The sequence below is a fragment of the Drosophila ficusphila genome, unplaced genomic scaffold (genome assembly GCF_018152265.1).
Source record: "Drosophila ficusphila isolate 14025-0441.05 unplaced genomic scaffold, ASM1815226v1 contig_791, whole genome shotgun sequence".
Classification (NCBI taxonomy): domain Eukaryota; kingdom Metazoa; phylum Arthropoda; class Insecta; order Diptera; family Drosophilidae; genus Drosophila; species Drosophila ficusphila.
This window is the reverse complement of record NW_025064737.1, coordinates 18,023,813-18,050,992: the sequence shown is the minus strand read 5'-3', so window position 1 is coordinate 18,050,992 and position 27,180 is coordinate 18,023,813. Positions and strand designations below refer to the sequence as shown.

Genomic DNA, 27,180 nt, shown 5'->3' with positions numbered 1-27,180 from the left:
TGGGAGGGAAAGGAGGGGTGAAGAGGGGAAATGGCGAGGGAAAAGCAACAAAGCGCCACGCAACAATTTACGTGTTTTGACACTAATACAAAACCATTACAATACATGCACACTACAAAAAGAAAAAATATTTCCTTATAACAAAAAGTTTGTTTGTTAAAATCTCCGATGTTCTAATAAAACAAATAAATGGGAAAGACAGTAAAATAAAAATTAAAAAAATATATTCTTATTAAAACCTAGTTTTTAAAACCCAGAAATATATATTTTTTTTCGGAAAAACAATATTAGGTTTTCTTAGGCAAAAAACAAAACACAAGCTCATTACTTAAAACACTTACTCATTATAAAACTCTTATCCAAAATCCAGCTACACAGATTTTTTCTCCCAGTGCACTAATACACACGTGCGCACACGCCCACACCCACATCCACACCAGCCACGTCCAAGGAAGGAAAGGAAGTGGAGGGCGAAAAAAGCAAAGTTTCCACATTTTCCTAATGCGCCGAGTGGCTTTCACTCAATTTTTAGGTGGCCCAGCCGAGCCCAAGATGAGTGTGGGTCACCTTTGAAGTCCGAGACGAAATTGCCGAAGGGGCATATTTAACTAGTTTTACAGGCGATTTTGTCGAGAAGAAGGACCGGCGAAAGGAAATGCCAGGACAGAACGCGTTTGCATGGCGTGACTTTGGGAATGGACCGCACCTTGACTTTAAGACAATTTTCGATGGCCAACTGTGCGCTTCTTTTGCGTTATCTTGAAGGTCCTTGGGACTCGGACCGCCGTTGCCCCCCGGGGGAAAAATGGGTCAGGGCGGCCATGTGGTAGGGATTTTAATGATGAATTGCTCGGCCGACGGTGCGTATACGTTACATTTGACATTGACATATTTTGCATTAGCATAAAAGTATGCAACATATTTTCTCCCTTCCATTCTTTTGTTTTTTTTTTGTGCTGTTTCTCTGTCCTTTGTCCTTTCGCCAATGTCCTGTCGAGAGTGCTTGGGGAATTGAACAAGGACCTGAGGGGTCGGGGAGCAGTGTGAATGAATCCCAGTTATGATGAAGTATGTCAGGAATTTAAACACAATGCCAAGCAGTTAGGCCATCGCTTTCGCTTTAAGTAAGAGTTCTCGATGCCAAACTATCCCTTCACCTTAAGCACTCTCGATCGTTTGTAATCCTTCGCCCTCTCCTCGAAATGGAAAACTTGGCCAACCCCAGAAGCTTTTGTTCGACGAGCCCCTCGAGTTAAGCCTTCCACATACGGTACTTGCAGCTGGAAAAGCATTTTCACTGCTCATTTCACCGTTAGCCATGTGAATTCCGATGTGAAAATGCGCACATTTTCGACAATTACACAAAACGCAAAGTTTTGCCAAGGCAAATATTTACCGCAAAATTTCTCAAATTCCGGCAAACAAAATCTAAGACCGAGACGCAAAACGTGAATGTTGAGCACACTTGTAAAGTCATATTTGTCTGGGAGCAAAATGGTGCAAAATTTTAAATCAAATTTGCTGTGCAGTGCAAATAATTCATGCATATTACAATTTAAATTAGGCGTCGCTTCTAAGACCAAAGACAAATACAGATGCGGGCGCAATACGAAAAAGGGGTTAAGTGGGTGGGCAAAAGGGGGTTAAGGATTTGCTGATTCGGCAGTCGATTTGGCATTGTCTTCTGGTACACCAAATGTGCATGTGTGTTTGTGTGTTTGTGTGTTTGTGCGTGTGTATGTGTGGGTGTGTTCATTTATTGACAGATTGAAGGATTATGGAATGCCTTTGATAATTTGCTGCGGCTGCAGTGAACTTTAAGCTCATCTGGGCAGGACTTTTGCTGAGCCATATGGAAATCATTTTGGCTAAGCCATCCCCACACACACACACAAACACTAACACAAACACATACACGCAAACACACTCTACACACACAATGCAAATATATTTGCAGTTTATTTTGCGGATTTCCGGTTGCAGACAAATCAAAATTTCTGCTCAAATACACAAAATGTCAGTTGGCAAATGAATGGAAATGAAACCACAGTCAGCAATGTCCTGTTCGGTCCTCTCCTGTCCTCTCATTCCGCTTGTGACAATGTGACAATGAGCGATGAACTGAAGCCACAAAAGACAACACAGCATGTGAAATTAGTTTCATCAGCTAACGCCCCTCCCCCCAAACAGCCCCGCCCACTTTTCCGGGGAGAGGGAATAAGGGGAGTGTGAGAGAAAGCTAACTACACACAATGTAGAAAATTATTGGTTTCCATTTCGATTTGCCCCCCAAAACCCGCAACGCTTTAGCACTTTGCAACTTTTATTTAAAATAACAACCGACGCAAATATTACTGTCAACTGCTGTTCACAATATTTTCCACCGCCTCAATTAAAGTGTCAGCCAACAAAACCGTAAAAACTCACACAATTCTCGGATTCGAAAAACCGAAACCAAACCCAAAATTAGGAGAAACAACAACAACAACAACAGCAACAAAAACAGCCGAGTTGACAACGAAAACGAAACGAAAAAGTAAAACACTCGAAATTGTCAAAAACTTTTGCAGCTTGCTGTTAGCCATTTGCTGTTTTTATTACTTTGCTTTTAACTTGAAACAAGATTTTTGAAGTTCGGCTTCGGAATCGGTGTTCAGTTTGCGGTGCTGCTTTCGTTAAGTGGAGTGAGTGGTTGGGTTGCTGGGTGGGTGGTTGTATTTTTGTAGTGTGGTGCCATCGGAGAATTGGCCAAAACACAGTTTGCTCATCAGCTCTCGGACATGACAACAGCAGAAATACATTTTTCCGGGGCCTGATGAGTCCGAGAATGGGAATCAAATGGAAAGCCATGCAACTGCTCCACGGTTGCCACAATTTGAAATATTAATGTGCGAATCGGCAGGGACAGGATGTCGGCAAATCAGAAAGTTTTCCATCCTTAAATGTGCATTAAACGGAACATGGCCAAGAGCCGAATGCGAATGTTTATTGACCCGCTTTCTCCCAATAGACGAAATCCCAGCGACAAACGAGCGGATCTAACGAACACTTTGGAAAATAATATGGGATATTAATTGGCTTCAAACATAAATCACTCAATTAAGAAATCGATGTTAAAAACGATATGAAATTCAATTTAAATATAAATAATATTGACTTGAAATTGAAATAATATTAAAGTGTATATTGGATACTTTCATGATTGGTTCGAAGATTTTTAAAAAAGTTATAATAATTTTTATTTTAATACATTTCAAGGAACATTTTTGTTTCATGATTTCTCCCAAATTATTTTCGCAGTGTAGGGAAACAGGAACACTGAGACTGCTGTCAAGTTTATTAGCTCCGTTTGGCAAGCAGCTACTGAAATGGCAATGCGATACAACATTGGCTGATGATTGGCTGCCTTGATAAGCGGACGGGCATTAAGCTGACAAAAAGTGTAACGAGCCAAAATGAGAGGGAATGTTTTCCCACAGAGAATTGCGAATGGCGAAAAGCGAGTTGCGAGCAGAAAATGGCGAACTCGAATGGCGAAGGGCAGCGCAAATCCTTTAACACGAAATTAAGACACATAATCCCTGACAAGCAGTAATGGCAATCTAATATGCCAACGCGTACATTTTCGACTATCCTAAGCTCGCTGCTGATTGACAAGGCCAACGGGTAGGGAAAAGTGAGTGTTGATAACCCCCCTTTCCCCCTTTTTCCAAAAACTAAGTTCCGGCTAACAAAAACGACACACAAATTATGGCACTGCCATTGGAAAGGATGGATGGATGAGCAGCCCGCTAAGCCCTTCGGCATTTTGTTTGGCTTTAAAGCAAAACTGAAGAATGAAGAATGACTTTCAGCTGGCATTACCGAATGGAATGAATGCAAATCCCCAAAATCCATCACTGCCCCCCTGCCAACACGGCTTATCTATCACTTTAATTAGAGCTGGAAACAATGGCGACCGACGGCAGATGGAAAATAATTTAATGGCCTCAGTTCAGCTAAACCTGGCCAAGGGTCGGTGAAAAGGTTAGTCGAATTGAAATAGAAAATTTTAATTACATTTTCTGCAGTACTTCGGTGCAGGCGCCGTTGTTCTGTTCGTTTGCGATGAATTAAATTTCATTTCCCCGGCCGCCCTTTCTATTTCAGATTCCGTTTCTATTGGTCTGGTTTTTGGTTTATTCTGGTTTGGTTTGGTTTCGTTTCGTTCGGTTTGGTGTTCGGTTCGGTTTGGAATGGAATGGTTTGAACCATAGGCCATGGGCCGTGGGCCATGGGCATTTGGCTTTTGCATGCGCAGCGACGCCATTAAACAGCCGTTTCCGGTTTACGCGCTTTGAGTTTCCGCTTCAAACGGCAACAACAACGACGGCATCGGAGTTGCCGTAGCCCCAATTGTTGTTGGTCGAGTTGGCGCTGCTCCTGCAGCAGCTGTTGCCTTGGTTATTGTTCGCTCTTTTGTTGGCATCGCTGTTATTATTTCGAATCTTGCACACAACACACACCCACACACACACACACGCACACTCATGTGGATCCTTGGCGCCGCCTTGCACAATCTTTAATATAAGATTCAATTCCACACAAAAGGATCGGGAGCGGGAGCGGTTCGGGGAGCAGGAACAGCTAAATTTCGCGTTCGTGTGCAACACTCTGCCGAGGCGTGGAAAATCACGAGTACGCACTGTAGCGCACTCAAGAACGAGTGCCACTGCACAGAGAAAATATGGTGTTTATAACTTTAATGCAATATATAATTCAGATTAATATAATAATAGAAAAGATTGACAGAATTATAGAAAAGGTTTGAGCTTTCAAGTGCACGGCTTTGCCCATTTTTGGAAAAAGTCATTGTCCAGCTTCTTAGAGACGATCACCACAATCATTTTTAAGTATACCAATCCCAAAACGGAAATCATTTAAAACAGTTATGGGGTTTCAAATGCTGGTTTATGGCCATTTTCCAAAAGAGCAAAAAATCGAATCCAAACTAAGGATGCACTTTTTTAGAGGACTACTACAAGCATTTAGAGGTATGACAATCCAAAATCAGACTTGAATTAGGAAAGTTATGGGCTTTCAACTTCAGTTTTTTTTAAGCTTCCCATAAATTGTAAAAGAAAGACTTCCAGGAGGCATAACTTCGAAATTTTTATCTGATCTAAAAGTGACATGCCCTTTAATTTTTGTGATAGAATTCGTAAACAAACGAAATTTAAATTTTCCAATTCGGTGAGAATCGAGCTTTACTCCTATTCCCAACATTTGGTGAAGTTTTCTCGCTGTGCACACCGACAAAAGCAATAAGCAAGCAACATTTCTATTGCATGGCCAGGGCCAAAGACGCGAGCCGCAAAACATACTCGCACTCGTGCATTTCTATATTTTTAATTAAACGCAAAAAGCCCTTTTGGCAGCACGCAAAGCGCAGCTGCTGAGGCAGAAACCCAAGCGCCCGAGCTTTTCCAGCAGCCGTGGAAATGGGAAATGGGAGTGCAGTCGAACGAGACTGGGGAAACTGTGCTCGAGCTCGACGACGACGACAACTTCAAGGTTAAGTCGTCAGCTTTGTTTTGCCAAGGAGCGCGGAGGCAAAGGATTTTCCACACCGAGGTTACTGACTTGCTGCAATCTAAGTGGAATTGCAAGGCTGAAGCCGTTAAGTGTATTAAAATGTTGTTTTAATTTAGCTTAGGAACTATTTCAACTTGGCGAAAGATGTGACATCTTTGAAATTGAATTGCTAATGAAGTGCCTTGCACACACTGCTCATTAGTTTAAGGTCGAGTTTAGATATGAAAAGAAATATAACCTTTAAGATCAAATACTTAAAGGTTATATTAAAGTTATATTTAACAAATTTATTAAAACTTCAAGAACCTTTAGCTTGAATATTTCCGACTCTGTTCCCGGAACCACATGAAATAAATTATAAAGCGATGGAAATAGCCTAATTGAGTATGAGTTCGAGCTGTTAAATTTAAATAAACCTGAATAATAATTTCCTGCATTATTACTCGAGTGTTTTTCAGTTGGTCCTCGTGGCTTTCCATGGAAAGCAGATTCAATTTGCAGCATCAAATCGTGTTCGAGGTCTATCTGACTGCTTTTATTGTTTCACCTTATTGTGCGAATCGTGATGCCAACCTCCGGAGCAATGGCAATTCGAATTCGTATTGGTATTCGTATGGGTATTCGCATTGGTATTGGTATTGGAATTGGTATTGGTATTGGTATTGGTATTGGCAGAGGTATTGGCCTTCCGTTATGCTGACATTGAGCAGGTTATGGGCCATAGCACGTTTGGGAGCTGAGAGGAAAGGCCCTATGAAAGGCCAATTAATATTTCATAAAGGCGCACGTAGCCAAGACAATACGTACACTCACACACACATACACACACACACACACAAGCACAGACACACACCCGTGGAGAAAGGGGGATCGAAGAGGGGGGCAGCATACAAAAATCCCTCAATCACTGCCAATTAATGTCAGACACAGGCACTCATATTTGGCATTCAGCCAGCCATCGAGGCAGCTCGCAACGTCGTACATAAAAACAATAAATGATTTATACATAAAAACAAAGAGCAATGCGCGCAAAAGCCACAAAAATAAAAATCACACACACACACACACACACACACTTGGACGCACACACACATAACCAGAGACAATGGAAAAGACAGAGCCACAAAGTGATGGGAAAAAGAGGGGAGGGGGGAAAAGGGAAAATGGAGGAAAAAACGACCACAGCAGGAGATGTGAAACGTGAATTTTGTGAATTTTACTGACATATTTCTACTACAATTGTATATTTTATTATTTGCCCGAAATCAAAGCCAAACCGAATAGAAAAGGGCCAACTGGAAGGAGCCGCATTACACAAGGCACATAAATATATATATATACCTACTATATATAGATATATCTTCGGTTTGGGCTTTGCTACTCAATCGAGCGTTGGGTGGTCGGCAGGCTTTAACCATGGATAAAACCGTATAGAAAGGACTAATGAAGTCGCTTTTGTGTAGCATACATTTTGGGGCAGCTAATTGGAGCCTTAAATTACTCCCGTGTACGTGAGTTATCTTTAAAGGTACGAAATCCATTCGCCAACCCCCCCTCGTAATTGCTAGTTTTATCAATGGTTTTTGCTATCGGCGGAGTGCCTGTAGATTAATTTGCATATCTATTATTTTCATAAATAACAGCGAACTTCGCTTCCTGCTCCAATCACGGCAAAAACCAGTGCCCAAAAAAACACACGCCGACAAAAAATAAACAATTTAAGTCAATTTAAATTTCTGATGATTTGCAACTGTCAGTCGCGGCCCGGGGAAATTTTTTGGGCTGCCAGGCATAAAAAAGAATCAACTAACTCACCACACTATCAGTCACACTTAGTGCACGTTGCACAGTTTCCATTTTGATGAGCACACTCGTACACTCGCACACACAACTCGTCAAACGGAACTGAAACAAAGAAAACAACTACAACAGCAGATAGAAATAATAGTTAAAATTTATTTTAGGAATTAATAACTAATTAATAACTATGATTTACCATATAAAAATTAAATGAAAACAAGTGAATACTTCATATGAAAATTCTGAAAATGTTATTAACAACTAAATATATATTAGAGATTTTCTTAAGAATAAAAAATAAAGATAAATTTAATATTTTAGCTTGGTTTTCTATTTTAAAATAATATGTATTTGTAAAACACAATACTCTTATCGTACATTTTTCAGTGTATCGACAAAACGTAACAGGCAGGGCGCAAAGAAATTTTTAACAGGCAAAAAATAAATATATATGCGGGAATATGTATATGTATGCAGGCTATGGTTTATGCCCGGACAGGAAAAAAGCGACACAGCCATAGGGCTTTTCGAGTGGCTCGATGGATGGGGAAAATAGGGAAGAAGGGGATAGTGGAAAGGGAAAAGGGGTCCGCGAAAAAATCGGCGGGAAAAGGAAAGTGGGGAATGGCTAGTTTTTGGCTTGTCCAAAGTGCAAAACCGAAAAAGAAAAACAAACGTAAACAAAAACAAAACGCGGGAGTGCAAACATTTGCACGCACGCACAAATCAAAACATCAACAAAACAAAAATCGCTGGCGAAAACCCGCGGCACGTATACCCCGCAGGACTTTTCCCCGCCCCGCCAGCCTTCCGGGTTTTCCGTGAAAAGTCTCGGCGCAACTGTATACGTATTTGACATTTTAAACGGGCCAGTCGCCACTTGTCAATCTTTGTAAAAGTTCGCATTTCACATATTTTCTCGGCCCCCCCTTTGCCTTTCCCTGTGTTTGTGTGTCGTTTTTGCAATTTCTGGCGATTTTTTAGCCAGCTTTTCTCCTCTTTTTTTCGCGCTGTTTTCCCTTACATTTGTTTTTTTGTCAACGAACTCGCATTTTTGCTGGCAAATGGCTTTCCAAACGCCAGTGCCGCAACGAGCTCGCAAAGTCAGCCTAAAAGTATGCAAATAAAATACGCGCTCTTATCTGTTTGGCATTGGCTTTTGTGTGTTGGCCAGGCCAACATGGTCGCCAGCTGATGCCGCTGTGGCAAAAAGCGTAGCCAAAACAATGTTTTAAAATGCATTTGGGCATACTTTGCACGCCGGCACATTGGCAATTGCATTCACATACCATAAGCCGGTTGGCCCCCGCCGAAAAAAGGACCCCCATTCTCGGCCAATTCTGTCGGCCATTCAGCCTTTTTGGCCCACCATTTTGGGGGTATAGAGTAGAACACATAGTATACGGGGCCCACACAACCCCGTGCGACTCCAATCAACAAAATTGAAGCCATTGGTTATTGTTGTTGCTGGCGGGGCAGTGACATGCTGCCAGTTGCGGCTCATATGTCGCATGTAACGCCCCAAAAACAAAGAAGTAAAAAAGCCAAAAGTGAAGTAGTCACTTTTGTTTGGCGCTAGCGATAAAGTTAAGCAAAAAATCACTATTGCCGGGCTTGCACTTGGGCGGGCAGTCAGCGGCCTTAAGTTGAAGGGTATGCCAAATCGAAGAAAAACTTTAAACGGAAAGGTAAATTATTAAGGTTCCTGGAGATTGCTATCTGACAGGTAAAAGTTTGAAGGCGATAAAGAAAGAATAAAGTGACTTATACATTAATAAAATGTACAAATATTCGTTCAGGTTATTTTGACTAGATCAACTTATTTATCATTAAATGAACTTTAGTCTTAGCCTTCACCACTAAAATCTTTATCATAATGAATGAAGACTAAGCTCATTTTAGTCAAAACATAAAACAATTAGCCTAAGCAAGAACTTTCTGTTCTTTTAATAAATTTATCTCCCAGTAGAGAACTTTTTGAGTTTCGCTCAAAACTGTCTCGCATGTGACAATTTCCCCCGAAGTCTCCAATTAAGCAGAGATTATCTTTAAATTAACACAATTCCCGGTGGGGGCCAAAAGTTTAGCCCGAGATCTTTTCAAGGCACGGTATAATCCGCGTCGAGAATGCAGCATTATATGAACTTGCAAGTTCTTCGGCTTTCGGCTTTCAGCTTTTGTCTTCTACTTCTAACGCTGTCAGTGGCATATATGTCTAAATAATAGAAAAGTTAGTGGCGAAGAAAGGAGAAAGCTGCACGATGCACTCAGCTCATCTCCAAAATTTATATGGAGGAGCTGCTGCAAAAATCAAGTATTCGCTCATATGTTAGCTTTATGGCGCCATTTTGTTAATTTATTTCACTTGCTTGACAGTTTGTTTTCAATTTTTTATGTTCGTTTTCTGTTTTTTTTTTTCTGTTTTTTGATTTTTTTTTGCGCTCGGTTAGGTTGTGTTCTCTGGTCTGGTTTGGTTTGGTTTGGTTTGGTTGGGTTTGGTGTTTGGTTCAGTTTGGTTTGGTTTTGTCTTTTGTCGCTGGACAGAGGGACCGGACTTTGAAAATAAGAGGGGGCGAAGGGGCGGAAAAGTGGTGGCTTTCGGGGAGGAAATAAATATTTTTTCGCATTCCTTTTAGCGGTGCAGCTAGCATTTTCTGGTGGTGTTGGTGTCGCTGTGGTTTTGACATAAAGTGCGCTTATAAAAAACCGCCAAGTTAGAAGCGCCAGAATAAAATGTCTCCCTTTTCTTTTTCTTTTTTTTTTGTTGTTTTGATGAATGCAACGCTCGCAACGAGCTGGCCAAAAAATTGCACAAAAATAGCTGATAAATTTGCGCTCTCCGCAAAACAAATGGTTAAAGTTTTAAATTGAAATTGGGCCAAAAGGCAAGCGAAATTGGTAGGGGCGCTAGGTACTGCGAGCGAGCAGCTAAAAAATGTCCATAATAAATATCTCAATCAAAAAAGACAAGCGGGCAAAAAGTAGCATCAGCATCGGAATACAAATATGGCAGCAAATGGAACAAAACGAAATGAATATGAAGAGCGCTGTTTGCCGATTTTGCTTGCTGATAAAACAAAAGGCAACAAAAAGCGTTGCACAGATTAAAAATCTAAACTAAAAGCAGCAGCGGCAGCAGCACTGTATGGCTAAAAAAAGGAAAAGTATAAGCTCTTTCCATTTTCCACCATCAAAGATTTTACTTCGCTTCGTTGTGTTTTTTTTTTATTTTTTATTTCTCGTTTGTTAGATGTTGATATAAAACAAGCGACTAAATAAAAACCGCACACACACACACATACACACAGCGAAATTCTCAGAGGAGGGGAGGGGGTGAAGGGATAGGAGGGGGCTTGGTCCTTTGGATGGATTGAGAGCAGGAGACACACGTACAAGTGCAGGTCCATTTATCTTCTGTCATTGTGCGAGTGTTTCCGTTTTTGTAATGAATGTCCAGCTGTGTGCATTGCCCTGCGGACAAGGAGATGCCTCTTTGCCTCTTTTTCCCCCCTCACCCCTACCCCCTTCCCCCTTCAACTCGTTCCGAATCCAAATCCGAATCTGGCTCTAGATCTGGCCAATGCAAAGCCAAAGCCAGAGCAAACGAGTCTGGGTCCGAATCCGAATCCTACTCCGCATACGATTCCCTGGCTAAAACTGAAACCGAATCGGGATCTCAATCTGAATCGCTGCCACTACAATTGTCGCTAGACGCTCGCTGAAAGGCGTCTTTTATGTCGCTTGATAAGATAAGCCTCGCTTAAAATATATATTCGTCGCAATGTATTTATATGTATGCAGGGATGGGTGAAGATGCGAATGAAGAAGGATGCTGTGCAGCAGTGGGGTGGACCATACGAAAAGGATAGCCATCCAGTTTAATAAGCAGATTTAACATTTCAAAATTAAGAAAAAATATATTTCTAAGTCCATTTCTCTAGAATAAAAATGGAAAATTGTGTCATTTTTAGGACTGTAATGTATACTCTTAAATATATCAAGTTTAAACCTCTTCAGCCTGCTTTAGGGCTTCCCAAAACAATTTCTTTATCATAAGAATTTTAAGATAAAGATCCCAAGGCTTTCATCCAAGCTGAACCTTTGTAAGTCCACTCTAATGCAAACTCTTTGTGGAAAAGGAACCGGACATCAAGAAAGGCACAAGTGTGCAACTTGTATGCGGCACATTCTTAATCCGGGTTTTTGTCATTACACTTTCCACTTTATTTCCGTTCGCTCGCAGATTTGCGTTGTAAGCACTGCCCCATCCCCCTATCCCTTCCCCTCCCCCTTTCCCTTTTGATCCCTCCCCCTTTTCCTGTGAATTAGGCAGATTTTCTCCTTTCTTTTCGGTAGTTTCCTTTTTTTTCAACACCATATCTTTCTTTATTTCTCGTTTGGCCGGCAGTAGAGCAATTGGAAATAATGCAGTGAGGACAGTTCGGCACAAAGACAAGGCAATGGGCAGTGGACATTGGGCAGTGGGAAATTGAGATGCAGGGACTTAAAAACCGGCCAAGAAGCGAGGAAGAGGACCCAAAGTTTGGACTGAGCTGCTCTGCCAGGCGGGCAGTAAGCTGCTTGCCGGGAGACTGCAGTTCGGGGCTTAAATGCAGCCAACTGCAAACTCAAATGCCATCAGCTGTCGGGTTCAGAATGGGTATCAGGCATGTTAACCGACGATATCGACAGGTTTTATTTCAGGTAATATTCACAAACATTAAAAAGCATACATATATCGACAGGTGAAAATGTTGTTTTCATTTAAAATGCGAATATGTTTGGGTAATTGTTAAGCTCGTTGGTTTTATAAGTTTGTTTTTCAGATAGTTCATTTAATATATTACAATCTTGTTATACTTTTTTATTTGTGTTCACATATTTCACGAATTTTTGTAACAACGTTACCATTCCCATTTTTACATGAAACATTTTTTAATTGTAAATATTAATTTACATCGCTGTTGCTTATTGCGGAATTCTATTCATCGGCGACATATTAAAATCAACCTAACGAAAGGTTCGAGTCTTTTTGCCACCTGCAATTGATTTTTCCATAATTTAGCCTGTCAAATCGCCAGAAACTTGGGCAAATAATTCACTTGATTTAGCCCACGAAAAAGCGACGTGTCCCGCAGGGCAAACGTTAATTCGATTTGAGGGCATCCTCCGCCACCCGATTGATATATATACATATATATACGAATTCCGGCGGATCCAGTTCCCCGAGTGGCAACCTCAATTTACCCATTTCGGCAGTCCCGATGGCATAAGCGAATTCATCCATTAAAGCTGCCAGCAGCGTACATAAAGCCAAACAATTCCCCTAACTACCCAAATTGATCAATTTCAATTCACTGCAAATAGCCTGGGCGTGATTTGTTGGGGTGGCTGGATTGCCAGTAATGTTGCCCTACTGCTCGGTAATGTTTGGCAATATAAACTTTTTGTACTTTTACGATATAGGAGCTCACCACTCTACCTCTCCCTCTCTCTAAAAAAAAATCAAAACAAAACAGAAAAGTATAAAACGAGGAACGACACCTTTGGCAAGTAGCTTACTACAAATTTGTCAAAGCCTGGGAAAATCGAAAACAAAACGTGGCAAAAACTCCAATCGTTGGCAATAGCACGCAGCAAGGAAAAGTTTGCATTTCAAATTTCAAGTTATCCCGCTGCAAGGAGTTGAGTTTAGTTTGTGTTTTTTTTTTCTGGAGTTCCTTTTTTCTGAATGGTCAACTCCATGGACGATGTACTTGTGACCTACGGTTTACTACTCTGCTTACCGGTTCGATTTTTTTTGTTTGCCGTATACATTTACCTCCAAAACTTGGCAGCCATGCTGCAATTGATCCAGGATCTGCTTAGCCTGTTGCTATCGATTCTCCTTTTTGCCGCCAGCTGCATTTGCCGTTTGCCGGAGGAGGGACCTTTTCGGGTGATGTCACCACCAATGCGACTCCTCCAGTTCCACTTACGCAACGTGGGATTGCTGCTCCACATGCTCCGCGAATCGCTGCGCATCCAGAGCGCCGCTTTAGGACGGCTCAGCTGGCTCTTCCACTTCTGCGCCCACAGACGCACCTGGGTGATCATGCTGCAGTCCCACTGAGCAACTGAAACTGAACTGAAAAGTTATCCAGCGAGAGCAATAAACGCTCGCAAGTGCATGAAATTTAATGCACGTTTTAGCAACTCAAATTCGCGTTTTTTACACGGTATTTTTACCAAAAGAAAGCATATTCAGTTATCAATGATGTTGCTAAAAAAAAAGGGAAGAACAACTCTTTAAAGGAAAAAACTACTTAACATGAAGTTCCCAAGATGAAAATAATGCATTGTAATTAAAAGTAGAGCAAATAAATTAATAATAAAATAATTTATATTTGTTGGTAAAATATACATATCTTATCAAATATGTTTTTTTTCTAATTTTAAAGATATATCTTTTTGATTATAAAATCAAATGAAATACCAAGTAACCTTCAGTCGACTATAGTTAACCAGAATTTTTCGGTAGGGGGAATGCCGCCAAATGCATCCGCATTCGCTTTTAGCGCGCGCAATTGCACTTGAAGAAATCCTGGGGATTTCATGCGAGAATCCATTTGTCACAATGCCGAGTACGTGAGGCAGTGCTGCAGTTGCTGCGTTGCTGCAGTTGCAGCGGTGCGTGTAAATGTGTCGTCCGGACAGAGCGCGAGTCCTTCGGGTCCTGTGGATCCTGGGGATCCATCCTTTCCATCCCGTGCAAGCTCCCATCCACATCCACATCCACATTTAGTGCCAGTGATGCAGCTGCACTGCCGGGGCTCTATCACAATGACACTTCATTTCAGTTGGCCTCTGCGGCAAGGAGTCCTCGATGCTTTGCCAAAATATATGTACTATACACATCTACATGCCCTCGCATTCGCACTTGTATCCGCATCCGCATTTGCAGCTGTATCCGTGTATCTGTATCTGTGGTCATTGCCCGAAGCCTTTGGATGAGAAAATAGCCAGCTCTGGATTATTTGAAGCCGACCCAGTGCGTTCGCTTAATGGAGTTTCTCCAAAGGCAGCCGGTGGTGGGTAGCTTCAAGCGTTTTGGTAAGGTAACCGGATTCTCGGATCGCTGGCCTTGTAAAATCTTGGATTTTGGGCCAGTTCGAATTGCATTGGGCAGAAGGTCAAAGGTTGCGGGGAATGCCTGCGGCTGCTGTGAATGATTTAATGCTTTAATGATTCAACACAAAGTAGCTTTGCATCTACACAAACTATAATCTTTGAGTCTTTGTGGTTGGATTATTATTGTTGATTTCACACACCAACTGGCGCATATTTAGCACTATTTCTTTAAAAAATACTATGCCAGCTATCGCAATTTGACCAAGAACAAAAGCCAAGGGATTTAAATTAAAAGTACTTGTGGTAGCCCTTGATCTCTGCAATCCACCCTCGCTTTCACAGATTTCAAGTGCGAAAGCGAACGCCGCACAAGTTTTCATAATCATGAATATTGTTTATCGCCCTGTGAGCAGCTCAGAGTTCCCAGCCTTTGGAAGTGCATTTGAGCATAATGAGATAGACTCCGGACTTCAGACTCCGGTCTCCAGACTCCGGCGGAGTTGAACCGACTCCGTTGAGTTGCAGTTTAAGCCGCTCGCTAAGTGCTGAGTAAAAAATAACTGGGGCCATAACAAAAGGTTTAAAAAACAAAGCGAAGAGCGGCCTTTAGACACTTGACATCGCTTTGGATGGATGTGGCTTTAAGCCAACCTCGTTTGCCATGTGGTTGGCATTAAAAACCCTTTAATTGGCTCGGCGCAGTACTTTTTATAATACGAGTATATATGTTGTTTCAAGAGTTTACAGCGTATTTACACATAGAATTACATAAATGCTGAGCGCATTAACTTTAATTGAAAAGTATTTTTAATTAATAAATTTCAACACGTTGGCGCCAGCACAGCACATAATTGCGAGTAGGCATTAAAAAGTGCCCTTTTTCCCCCTCTCGATGAAGGGCAATCATCACAACAATAACAATATAATGTCAGCACAAACAACTGCATCCGACACATATATAGTATATGTATATGTACAATATATATATAGTCTATAGTACATCGTATTGATATGTCAGACACAACAACAATGGCAAACGGAACAGCGAGCAGCGGAAAAAAGGTTAATTGACCAACAAATAACTTAATTAAATCAAATGAAAATTAAACAATTCAATTTTTAATGAGGTTCGCTGGTTTTGACCTCGTTTCAATTATGAAAAGCAAGCACAATGGGCACAAGTGGCCGGAGTAGGCTGCTCCCGGATGACTGATTGGATGGATAGCCGGGCTGGAGGTCGTTCCGCCCAGCCGGAAAATCGGAAAAGTGGAAAAGTGGCGGTGCCAACAACTGACAGCTCTATTAAAATTTCGAATACCCTTAATTTGGCCCGCCTCCTGCGTTTAACTGGCCCTTCCTCTCCCTTAAAAAATGGGCAGTTCGAAACTATTAATTACAGGTGGCTAAAAAAAAGATGGGGGAAAGGATGAGTTTTTCAAGAGTGGGTTGGACCACAGAAACACGTGTGATCTACTAATTGCTGGAGCACTTAATCATAGCTTTGAAAAGCTCATTAACTGAAATTAGGGTTCCTTGTTAAAAATATCTAAATACAACCTCAGAACACAAAATAAAAATCACACGTGTTTAAAATTGTATTTAACCAAAAACAAAGTCTTGAATTTAATAAGCAACTTAAATTTACAGAAACGTTTGTAACATTTTGATATCGATATCGACATCGCTGTAAATAAAGCCCTGTTGAATCCATAATTAATTTTTAATGATTTACAATGTGACAACTGCTTGCATTGGGATAATTTAATATTGTAGCAGATCAACTATCAAAACTGATACATTCGCTCTTTTTAACAATTCACAAACCGAATGCCGTCCTCTGCCATTCGGCTCCCGTTGGGAGTTGAGTTCATAAAAAGCACATAAATTATGCAAATTGATTAAAAAATCAGCATACCTCGGCAATAAAATGATTATAAAACAGAATGAATAAACAATAGCCACTTGGCAAGCTGCAACAACTGCAGGACAGCACTTATAGGAGAACAATTTACAACTGCCGAGTGGCAATTGAAACTAAGACCGTGGAGGAATGTATTTCATTTGATTTTGCTTCTTTCCTTTTTTTCAAGCCCCCTCGCCCTTTTTGTCTGATTGTTATTGTTGTACGTTTAATGAATTTTATTGATTGCAAATACAAAATAAGAACAGCATCACGCAAATGGAAACCATTTACAGCTTAAAAATATTTAATTACCAACAACCCTTCGAAATGGGATGGGGATTTCGATGGGGGCTGTTGCGAAATGTTTCAGGTCTTGCCACCAAATTGCAATTAATCTTCTTTTAACAGCAAACTTTTGATCCGCTTTATTTGCATTTCGCTGCGGCCCACAGCAACAATAACAACAACAACAGCAACAACAACAACAATTACAAAAACAACAATCCAAATGGAAAGAAGGTGACCGTGGAGGGAAAATAACGAAAATGCTTGTCATAAAAAATTATCAAGGGTTAAAAATTATGTTACGCGTTTCATTTTGGTGGCCGGCGAAATGATTTATGCAAAATCTGTGCGGCCCCAAAAATGAATATAAATTGTGCAATTTCATGTTGTTCTTTTCACGTTCCCTCCTCTCCTCCTTTTTTTAAACTTAGCTCAACTTTTTGCGTCCGGCAAATTAATTTAAAAGCAGTAACAATAAGTAAAATAACAAACTGCGAAAGGGTCGTCGTCGGTCCTTCCTGGGCATTATTTATAATCTCACATTAAAAGGCATTCTAATCGATTTCGGTTTTTTTTTTGCAGTTTCGCTTGTAATCCCCGCATTAGCCGTAGATAATTTTCTGATAGCCAAGGTAGCCGGGATAGTAGCCACTGTTATAGCCATAATATCCCGGCCCGGAGTTGTAGTAGCTGTACGGATAGCCGGCGAATGACCAGGAGTAGCCATTGCCCCAGTTGAAAAAGGGAAAGCCGCCGGTGATGCTGCCGCTGAAGAAGATGCCACGCCTCCGACGCCCCGACGGAAGTAAATTCCGCCCAGATCCGCTGCCCCGCACCGCAGAGCCGCCAATTTCCTGCTCCAATGACAGCAGATCCGTTTTTACATCGCCAACTGGTGCCACATCCTTGTCAACAGCCGACGCGCCACTCAAGTGCGTGCCCAGCAGCAAAATCGGTAGCAGCAACAACAGCGGCAACACTTGCAACAGCGACAACAGTGGCAACACCAACAACCGACGCTCTCGGCGCATATTTAAATATTTAATTCCACGTTGAAAATATGATATTTATGTTTAATTCAATCGACAAACCGCGTCAATGCCTTCCATACAACTGCCACTCAAAGAGTCGTCGATGTTTCCTATTTATACGTAAAAATGCGGATTCAATTTAATGCCAACACTATTTGGCATTTGTTTTAAAGCTCTGCGCTCGCTAATTGAAGCCAATGCAAATGGATTTATTTAACAAACAAAAAAACCATAAATAGACAAAAAATTACGTGCGGTTAAAGACAAAAAATGTTCTAGCAAATGAAACGCATTAGATGGGGCAATCAATGTGATGGGGTAGAAAAAACATGAAAATATATTAGACATGAAGCTTGGATACTCTTTTCGTTTAAATAATTGCTTGTATTTTTAAGTTCTGAAGATACTTTTAATTGCTCAATTAAAAACACCTGAGTAATCGTCAGGCTATTTAATTTATTTAATTTACCCCTCTTCTGTTTTTAAATCAATTCCATTTTCAGGAGGAATTGACTTTAATTTTTATTTATACGTTCGGCGTTGAATTTTTTAAATCCAACCCAAAAGCAAAAAAACAGTAATTCTGTGCTGAGTTATTCTCCTCTTTAAATCAGGCATAGTTTGTGTACAAATAATATAGATTATTTCACCTATTTGACCTATTTAACCCGATTACAAGTTCAGAAAAAAACGATAAATCTGGATTTGCGGCTTGACCTGGGACTCAAAATACTCCTGTCGTGCCGAATCCAAAATCGGTTTATGAACCGAATTATGATTGCATGACAGCACTTGTCTGATATTCATCGGAAACACCCTCGCATACCCTCACATACCCTCTCGCCCATTTGAACGACTGACTGACTGCTAGACCTTGTGTCCCTTTTCACACATTACGCATACGCCGCGTTGTTGCGTTCTTTTCTTTCTTTCGTTGGCCCGTTCATTCGGCTCGCTTTGCTAGCTCGTTGGTTGCCAATTGACACATTTCATGTTCAGATATGCGTAAATAACAATTATTGTAATTTTTCAAAGCGCTCGTTGCGAGACAAAGCGTAGACTTGTGACAATTCAGCGATAATACAAAAGCGTAACCTTAACCGACAGCGTGTGAACCTTGAACTTGAGTGACAGGGGCAAAAGGCGCCGGATTCTTTTATTTTTTTTCCCCACTCGTTTTTCTGTATATACATACTTGTGTATATATTTATTCCCTTTTTGTTTGCTCTCAAGAACTCACTCCCCTTTTTCTTTCTTTTTTTTTGCCTTATAGGCGAGGATGTGTCGATGTGCCCGTGTCGGCGTGTATGTTTGCCAATGTGTCAACATTTTAGATTGCCTTGCATGATTTGCAAGAAAAATGAAGACAATAGTTGAGTTTTACACTCTCCACTCAACAACCGCAGCAAGAACAACAAAGGGGCAAGTACCGCTGTCAGCGTGTCACGCGATTTGTTGCCTCTGAACGAATATGAAATGAATATATTTGTCATAAAGGAAAGTCATGGCCCGCTGTTAGTGGGTGTCGTCGAGTTCTTTAACGCAGATTAACAAGTGCAGAGTGCAAAGAGTGAAGTGAATTGATGACGAAGGGTTATAAGTCTAATTGAAGTCCCGTAATTTGTATCAATCAACTGCAAAATGACTGAACTTAAAGAACTTAAATTGTAGGGAATGAAAAAGTGGAAATGCGTTTTTCAGACACTCAATTTTTATTCATATATACAAAACACTTTTTATGTTGCACGAAAAACCAATTTTGTATTTCCGTATAGCTTTCAATTATTGTTTTTGAAATGCTCGTATTGAAAGATTGGTATTCTGTTACTGAAGGGATTGGCGAAATCAACACTATTTTGCCTTAAAATAGCCACTAGCTAAATGAAATTTCTAAAATTTCTAACGTAGTTTCAAGCCTAATTGCACGTAATCCTTTTTTTTTAATGAAATATCCATTACTTTTGCAATTAAACAGCGAAATTCAAGCGAGCAGCCCTTTATGCAACTGACATAAATACAGTAATTAACATTTTCTGTTTGTCGCTGTCTGTTGTTGTTTTAAAATTAGTGTGCAACTCAGAAAAATTTTAATTGATTTAAATAAACACATGTTTGTTAATTAAATGTTATGCGCAGGAATGGGGAATGTGACTTTTATTGTTTGAATTACATTAATTAAAACAGTAGTTTTTACGACTTTTAGTTTGCCATCCTGCTGTTTTGCTCGGAGACTTTGAGCTCATCGCTGCTTTTTGCTGGCTGCAAAGACTTCTGCATGTTGGCGACAGGTTGTTGGTTAATTAATTCATTATGCGCATTAAGCGGTCGTTTCGGTTGTAAGTGTTCATTAGCATTCTCGCTATTTGCATCTATTCGGATGCAATTTTCGCGTTTGTGGTAATGACATTCGCAACCATCGACGCGCTCTGGTTTTTCCTATTAGTGGCGCCAAAATGTATGCTACACTTTCATCCAGAGATTCTCAAGCCAAATGTCCGGTATGAATACACGAAAAGAAAATATATAGTAACATTAGTTTGATACATACTGAAAGTATTTTTTGATTGCATATTTCAATCAATAGAAACTTGTCTTATTACATTGATTTCTGAAGGAAAGGATACTCAAATTATCCATATTTTTTTCGAGTAACAAAATGGAATTCTCCCAATATAGGAATATGTGTATATGTGAGTGTGCGATTATGCAATTGTGTTGGTAGTCAGTCCACTGGCCCGTGCCGCCTGTCTCGGAACAAATCAAATCATCATCAAATCATTCCAAAATCGAGTTAATTCATCTTCACAGTTCATTGCGCACTAACAAATGAGAGGGAGACGGCTGCTCTGCGTGCGAAAGAGATGGAACGAGGGGATAGCGAAAGAGACGGAAGGAGAGAGAGGGAGCTTCTGCACTCGACGAACGCATTTGAATGCGGTTTTCGGCATTTTGTCAAACGCAAAATATAAGTGCATTTTGTCACTGAATGGCCAAAAAAGTGGGTGGGGATGTGTGTGTGTGTGGTGCTTCTGGTGGATAAAAATGCGCGACTGGCAAACAACGCTGCGTATAAGCGATGCCTGATTGCGTTTCCGGTTTATGAAATTTGTGGTGCGCTATGCAATAATTTCTCGTGGCTTATGTGACGTCAGCACTGATGGAATGCCTAAATGCGTGTGCCTGAGTGAGTGTTAATATTTTGTCGATTTGCGATGCAATATTTTGTCATTTGCGAGAGCCATTATGAATTTATTTATTATTTTGCCAAATGCTCTGTGAGCTGTTGATTGCGTTTATTTTACCACCCACCTCCCCCTCTCCCTCCCCCTCCCACATTTTTCCCCGTTCCGCTTCCTTTTTCGCTGTGTGTCCGTGTGATTTTCAATTCGTTTTCGGCGTACGTGTGTTTTTAGCATTTTGCGTTAGCATCTGGCAAATTAAAGTGCAGGCAAGCAGAAATTCAATCTCTCGTTTGATTCTCTCCCTCTCACTCTCTCCCTCACACTTGCCATCTCGCTCTTTGTGCCAACTTTAAATGCGGCAAAAGTCCCTTTTTTAGGCTTCTCTCTGTCTGATTTAAATTACGAAAAGCGCACGTTTTATTGTTTGTTTCAATTGCCTGCTGACGAGCCATGGATTCAAGGAACCACTCAAAAAAATATTGATTCAATAAGTGTATATCAATACGATTGTCACTTGTTTTTTCTCACTTTTTAAATTTATTTATATCAACTGTTTCATTTTTTTATATAAGTTGTGGTAAGTTGTGGTATACATAAAAAATTATTTTCCTTTGAATTGGAATTATAACAGGGAATGGTATGTGGAGTTTATTTTTTAAATTCCAAAGGAATACGAACCCTAAAAGAATTTTTTGCAACATGAATCAGTTGTTTTTTTTTCTGTGCAGAGTTTGCAGGACGAGCGTAATCAGCAAATGTGCCAAACGTCCTCCAAGTTCGCCAACCAAAAAAGGTGGGGAAAACCAAATTAGTTTAATTTGTACGAAATCAAGCAAACGTATGAGAAGCAAAGAAAGCCAAAAGGGAAAGCCATGGCCAAGAGGCGAAGAGAGAGAGAATGGAGAAACGGCTGAAATTGTCTTCAGACAAATTCTATTTAGCATTTGCAAGGACCCTGGCCAGCGAAATGAACTTGGGCTAATTACTCAATGCAAATTAAAATTCATGTCAAGCAGATTGGATTATCCTCACGCAACATTTAATGTCGCACTTAGCAAATGGCCAACACAGCGAAAAGGTGAACGGATAGCGAAGTCAAGGGCGTGAAAATGCCCCACCGGCTGAGGGGGTGGGTTGGAAAATGGGAATAAGATGAGGAAAAGCCCAAGGAGCTGCGGACCGCTTCAGAGAGCAACAAAGAAAAATCTCTTTTGAAATGCTAATGTAAAAATTCTTTAAAGAAAATTACGCAATACATTATTTTGGTTTATTTTGCATTAAAAGTCAATTTAGTGTTAAGGTCCCGTAGAAAGACGGCACAAAAAGGGCATCCCGAAAAAACAAATGCCGGTGTAGAGCTAACCAAAAAAAAAAAAACCAAAACAAAAAAAAGGGAGCTGCAAAGCGAAAAGCGCGCAACAGGATTGGGTCCTGCCAATTGGATGGACAGCGGAGCATTTCGCCAGGACATTCGTCGGCGTGGGCATGACAACGCAGCTTGGATCCAGCAGCTTCCAACCCACCCAAGTTTTTATTTTGCATTTTAAGTTGTATCCGCGGAGAAGGACACGGGCCAAAAGCTTTCACACATTCCACGAAGGACGGCAGGTGGCAAAGTGGGCGTCTTGGGTTACTACCTGATTTTGTATCTTCATTGGCATTTTCCGAGGGAAAATGTTAACATTTTACATTGATAAAACTTACGGTAATTCGTTGCGTTTGCAAGATAAGATTTTTAAGGATTGTTGTAGAAAGTCATTCATTGCTATTTATCATAAGCAAAACAAGTAAACAAACTATATCCAAGATGAATCCAGTTTTTACTTAAATCTTGATTCCGTTTCGGGAATAGCCTTTGTATAAATAGCAATGTGAATTCTCCATAATTTAGTATTCATACACCTGCGTATTATTCATTTATTTTTAGGTTAAAGAACCACTCTTCCAAAGATACAACAAAAAGGTATTGGCTTGTGAAATATATTTAAATATTGATATTTCAATCCACTTTGTTTTGTTTTTCCAATATTGATTAATAAATATTTTCCATTTTCACCCGAGAGTTTTTGAATCCAACCTAAATGGTTCCAAGTTCCCTTCCAGGCAAATGAGATCATAAGCTTGCCGCATTTAACATCACAATATGCAACAAAAGCCATTATTATGGCTGCCTTCCACTTAGCCGCGCTTTTTTTCAACATTTACGCCCGGGCTTTTCCCATTGTGAGCCGGGCGGTCCTTTTTCGTTGAGTGTCCTGCGTGGGGGGGGACTTTCCACTTCGCCATCGTCATCTCAGAGCGCGGCACGCTGCCTCCGCTCTTTATCTATTAAAACGCCTTCCAATTTGCATATTTCTGCAGCTGTAACAGCTGTCAACGCTGGACGCGACGCAGGACTTATTGTCGCAGGGAACGGCGGCTCTTAAGATAATGTCCGCCGGCCAGCGGACTCTCCAACCCACCAACCCGCCAACTCGACGACTCGCCGACTGATGTATGATGTCCTGGGCAATGGAGTGAGCAAATTAAGGCCCCGGTCTGGCAACGCAAATCGGAATTGGGGTCCCTTTTCCAAGGACACTTTTTGAAATGCGCACACAGTAATCACATACTAAATTCTCGGGCTTTTTTGGTAAGCTAGAAACTTGGATATAACATTTTTGAATACCTACTGAATGGAAATTATTTCATAAATTTATTATATATTTCGTTAAAAATATGATACCTATATTTACATTTATAATAATATATATTAAATTTAAAGGAACTTTAGTAAGTCACTCCTTGACTGCTTCCTTTGGATTGTTAAATACTTTTTCTATAAAATAAAAAAGAAAATATATAAAAGACACGAGGAAATACAGAGTCCATTCTAGGAAATATCTTGCCCCGTGGACTTTGTTTCGTTTTATTTGGTCTTATGCCATTCTATTTTGCTTTCTTGGCTGGCTTGTAACGCTGTCACATTACCTACATCAAGTGTCACTTTAAAACGCATTTTTCTTTCACCCGCTCGGGTCTCATTTTGAAGTGTTGCTCTAAGCTGTCGCCACTTTGCTTTATCTAAAGACCGTTTCGTCCGATGTCCTGCCCGACCGATTTCCCAATTCCCCTACCTTCCCCTCTCTCATCGTTTTTGTCCCTCTGGTGGTGGGTCGTGTTTGTAAACAATTCGAGGCACATTAAGTTCCAATTAAGTAACATTCCAGGCAAATCGGAGAGCTGGCCGCTGGCATTTGTTTGTGCCATCATCGTTGTTGTTGTTGCTGTTGGTGTTGGCTTTTGTAGAGGCAGCGACGGCGGGTGAAACAGCAGATTGCTTTGTTAATATTAATTTGTCATTAGTTTGGCTTACGAGCGTCTCGTTTAAAATGCATTGATAGGCCAAGTGGCTCTTATCACAGCTACAGCTGCGAGCTGTGTGTACACAACCACTGGGCTGCTATGTTGGTTAGTTGGTTGGCTTGTAGGTTGTTTGGTTGGTAGATGGGTTCGTTGGTCGGTCGCTCGTCTTGCCATCAGATAAGTTTAATGCGCTTTAAACTGTTTGGCTAGAAGCTTGCGGCCTGACCGGAGATGGGGCCCAAATCTCCCCTTTTCAGCCGGGGTCCTTTTGAAAACTAGGCACAACTGTTGCTCGGCCACTTTGCTGATGAAAGGGTGCGAAGGTATTTCGGTTGCGGCCCAACCGCAGCCTCACCTGCAACCGGACTCAGGTTCTCGTCCTTCCTGCACCCAAAAAAAATGGGAAAAAATTCTTGTTGTTTTTCAACAAGTTTTTTTAATTGTACACTTTATTGTTTTGCAACAAGTTTTTTTAATTGTACACTTTATTGTTTTGCAACAAGTTTTTTTAATTGTACACTTAATTTACCGGTATTTTGTTGGCTAACTTTTTAAAAATGTACTCCAATTGATAATTAATAAACATAATAAATCATCATTTGCCTTTTATATATTTTATATTTTTTCTTTTATAACAATCATAAGGTTATACTAAAATGAATGCTTAAAATCTGTTTGGTTCTTCCTGGACTTAAAGGTTTCTAAATTTCCCCAGTGCAATCTTGGCTTTATCTCTGACCATCAGCTAAGAGAACCTTTGTGTGCTTTTCTTAGGGTGCCACTTTGATGGACAGATCTTGGAGCACAAACCATCGAGATTTCATTTTCCGCATCGAGTGCCTTTCGCTGGACAAGCTTCTTCTGTGAATCTGTGGCTGCTCTTTTCGCCGGCCATCATCTTGTTTTATTCTATTTCTATTTCTCATTCCATTTTCATTTCCTTTTTTTACGCTTCAACGCGAACGGACTATGCCACACGTATGTGAATATATTCGTTTTTATATAAACACCAAAGGCACTCAAAGGCTTCGGCCTCAAGTGTCGACGGTTTTTATTTTACGCTACTTTGAGCTGATACACATGCAAATACAAACACACATTGCGGGGGCCACAAAGCGTAAAAATGTATAAAGCTTATGCCAACTGGCAACCCATTCGGCCCATTCGACCAACTCAGCTCAGCTCAGTTCAGTCAGTCAGTCAGTCAGTTTAGTTTAGCACAACACCGAGCAACTACGCGTAAAAAGCAAATATATATTTTTCAATGCGGCGCAGCCACGGCAACAGCAGCAGCATCTGGCTTTCAATGGAAGTATAGAGTGGAACATGGCTAAAAGAAGGTGTTATCTGATTGCCATTTTAAACACAGCGCCCGCTGCAGCAATTTCGAGTGCAATTGGCAAAGCGCTGGCCGAATCAAAAGCGATGCCCGCTGAAAGGCGAGGCGAGCGCATAAAAAGCAGCAGCCGCTGCTGGATTCAATGAATGGCTTAGCGGTTCTAGTGTTTCTACAGTTTCCCCCCTTTTCCCCTTTTCCCACTCTCCCCTCCACAAAACCCGACGGCGAGTGCCTGAAGAGACATTAAAAGATAATCGGCAGCAAGTGGAAGCGCAATCATGGTTCTCCCAGTGGGGATGAAAGCCGGACGGACACATTCCGTATTTGTCAACGGATTGTCAAAGCCGAGTTTTCAAAAGCAGGAGTTTTCAGGGAACAAAGTCCATAAGCTAGATCATTCCATTGACTGGGTAGAATGCAACATGCTGTACTCTTTTTCTTCAAAGGGTTCAAAGCTAAAATAAATAGCTAATTATAACATTAATCTTCAGAAACTAAGATTCAGAATTAAACAAATATTTAACTTAAAACTAACAAACCCAGAAAACCTTACACAAATTTAACCTAATACAGCTTACGTATTACCGAACCTAAGCAGTCATTATGGGTAAATAATTATTAATTTACGTTCAATTACTGCAACTACTTAGTCAAGCGAGAAACCTAAAGACCACAATTAGTTGACGGCATTCCAGTCTGAATTATTAACGATTCCCCCCGCGCAGACAGGACATGCAAACAGTGATGACTTTATTGGCCCACTGCAGTTCTCAGTCTTGTTCTTGTCCATTTATTCGTTCCAGTTAATTGAAATAATAATTCATGCTCACGTAGCTTGTTAGGGCATTGGACATTTCCCCCTTTTTCTTGGTTTTCTCGGTCTGTCTTCGATGTCCTGTTGCTTGTTTTTCTGTTTGCGTACGCTTTTCCAAACCGAACAGAACCAACTGTGTGTGTGTGTGTGTGTGTTTCTGTTTGCCTACACTAAGCGAAAAGGGAATGAGTTGGTCTGGAAGTGCAACGGGGCGTATGTGCAACGCAAGTCGTTTAAAAGTCACACACACTAATTAAACGGCACTCGGACACTTCGCTCGACTGCCTTGTGTTTGTGTGTGTGTGTGGCATGGTGTGGTGTGTGTGGCATAGCAAGAAGTGGTGTGGTATAGTGCTTACACTATCGGCAATTAAAATCTAAAAAGTAGCCAGCTCCAGCTCTTCCTGTCTCCATGTCTGCAGAAACCCAGCCCGATGTCCACAAAGCTTTATGTGTGTTTCTTTTTTTTCCTGCTACACCTATTTGCTTAAGCTCCTCCACCCAGTTGAAGGTAAGTGATTGAGCTCTGGTTGGTGCTGAGCTGGGCAAATAATGCGGTGCGCCACGCTAGATTTTAATGAATGAAAGCGATAATCGTTCTGAATCGCCTCAAAAGAGAACTGGACACCGAGCAAATAAACACGGTATCGTGGGACCATCAAAGTGAAACGTTTGCGTTGACTAGTTCGACTTTTATACGCTTTTAAAGATATTTTTATGGGCAAAGTTTAGGATTTCACTATCAAGATGCAGCTGACTTTTTGATGGTACAGGTTGCCAAGCACTGATTTTTATAC

At 40.8% G+C, this 27,180-nt stretch overlaps 2 protein-coding genes across 2 annotated transcripts; one reads left to right on the top strand and one right to left on the bottom strand.

Moving 5' to 3' along the window:
* Window positions 1–12,939: 12,939 nt before the first annotated feature.
* Window positions 12,940–13,776, top strand: LOC108091605. The gene has a single exon (XM_017190883.1). The coding sequence runs from the start codon at window positions 13,106–13,108 to the stop codon at window positions 13,484–13,486; it is 381 nt and encodes a 126-aa protein (XP_017046372.1). The 5' UTR covers window positions 12,940–13,105; the 3' UTR covers window positions 13,487–13,776.
* A 3,498-nt stretch (window positions 13,777–17,274) lies between these two features.
* On the bottom strand, window positions 17,275–17,703 carry LOC108091580. Its single transcript, XM_017190856.2, has one exon. It carries the CDS (start codon window positions 17,701–17,703, stop codon window positions 17,275–17,277), a length of 429 nt encoding a protein of 142 aa, XP_017046345.2.
* Between the last annotated feature and the right edge of the window lie 9,477 nt (window positions 17,704–27,180).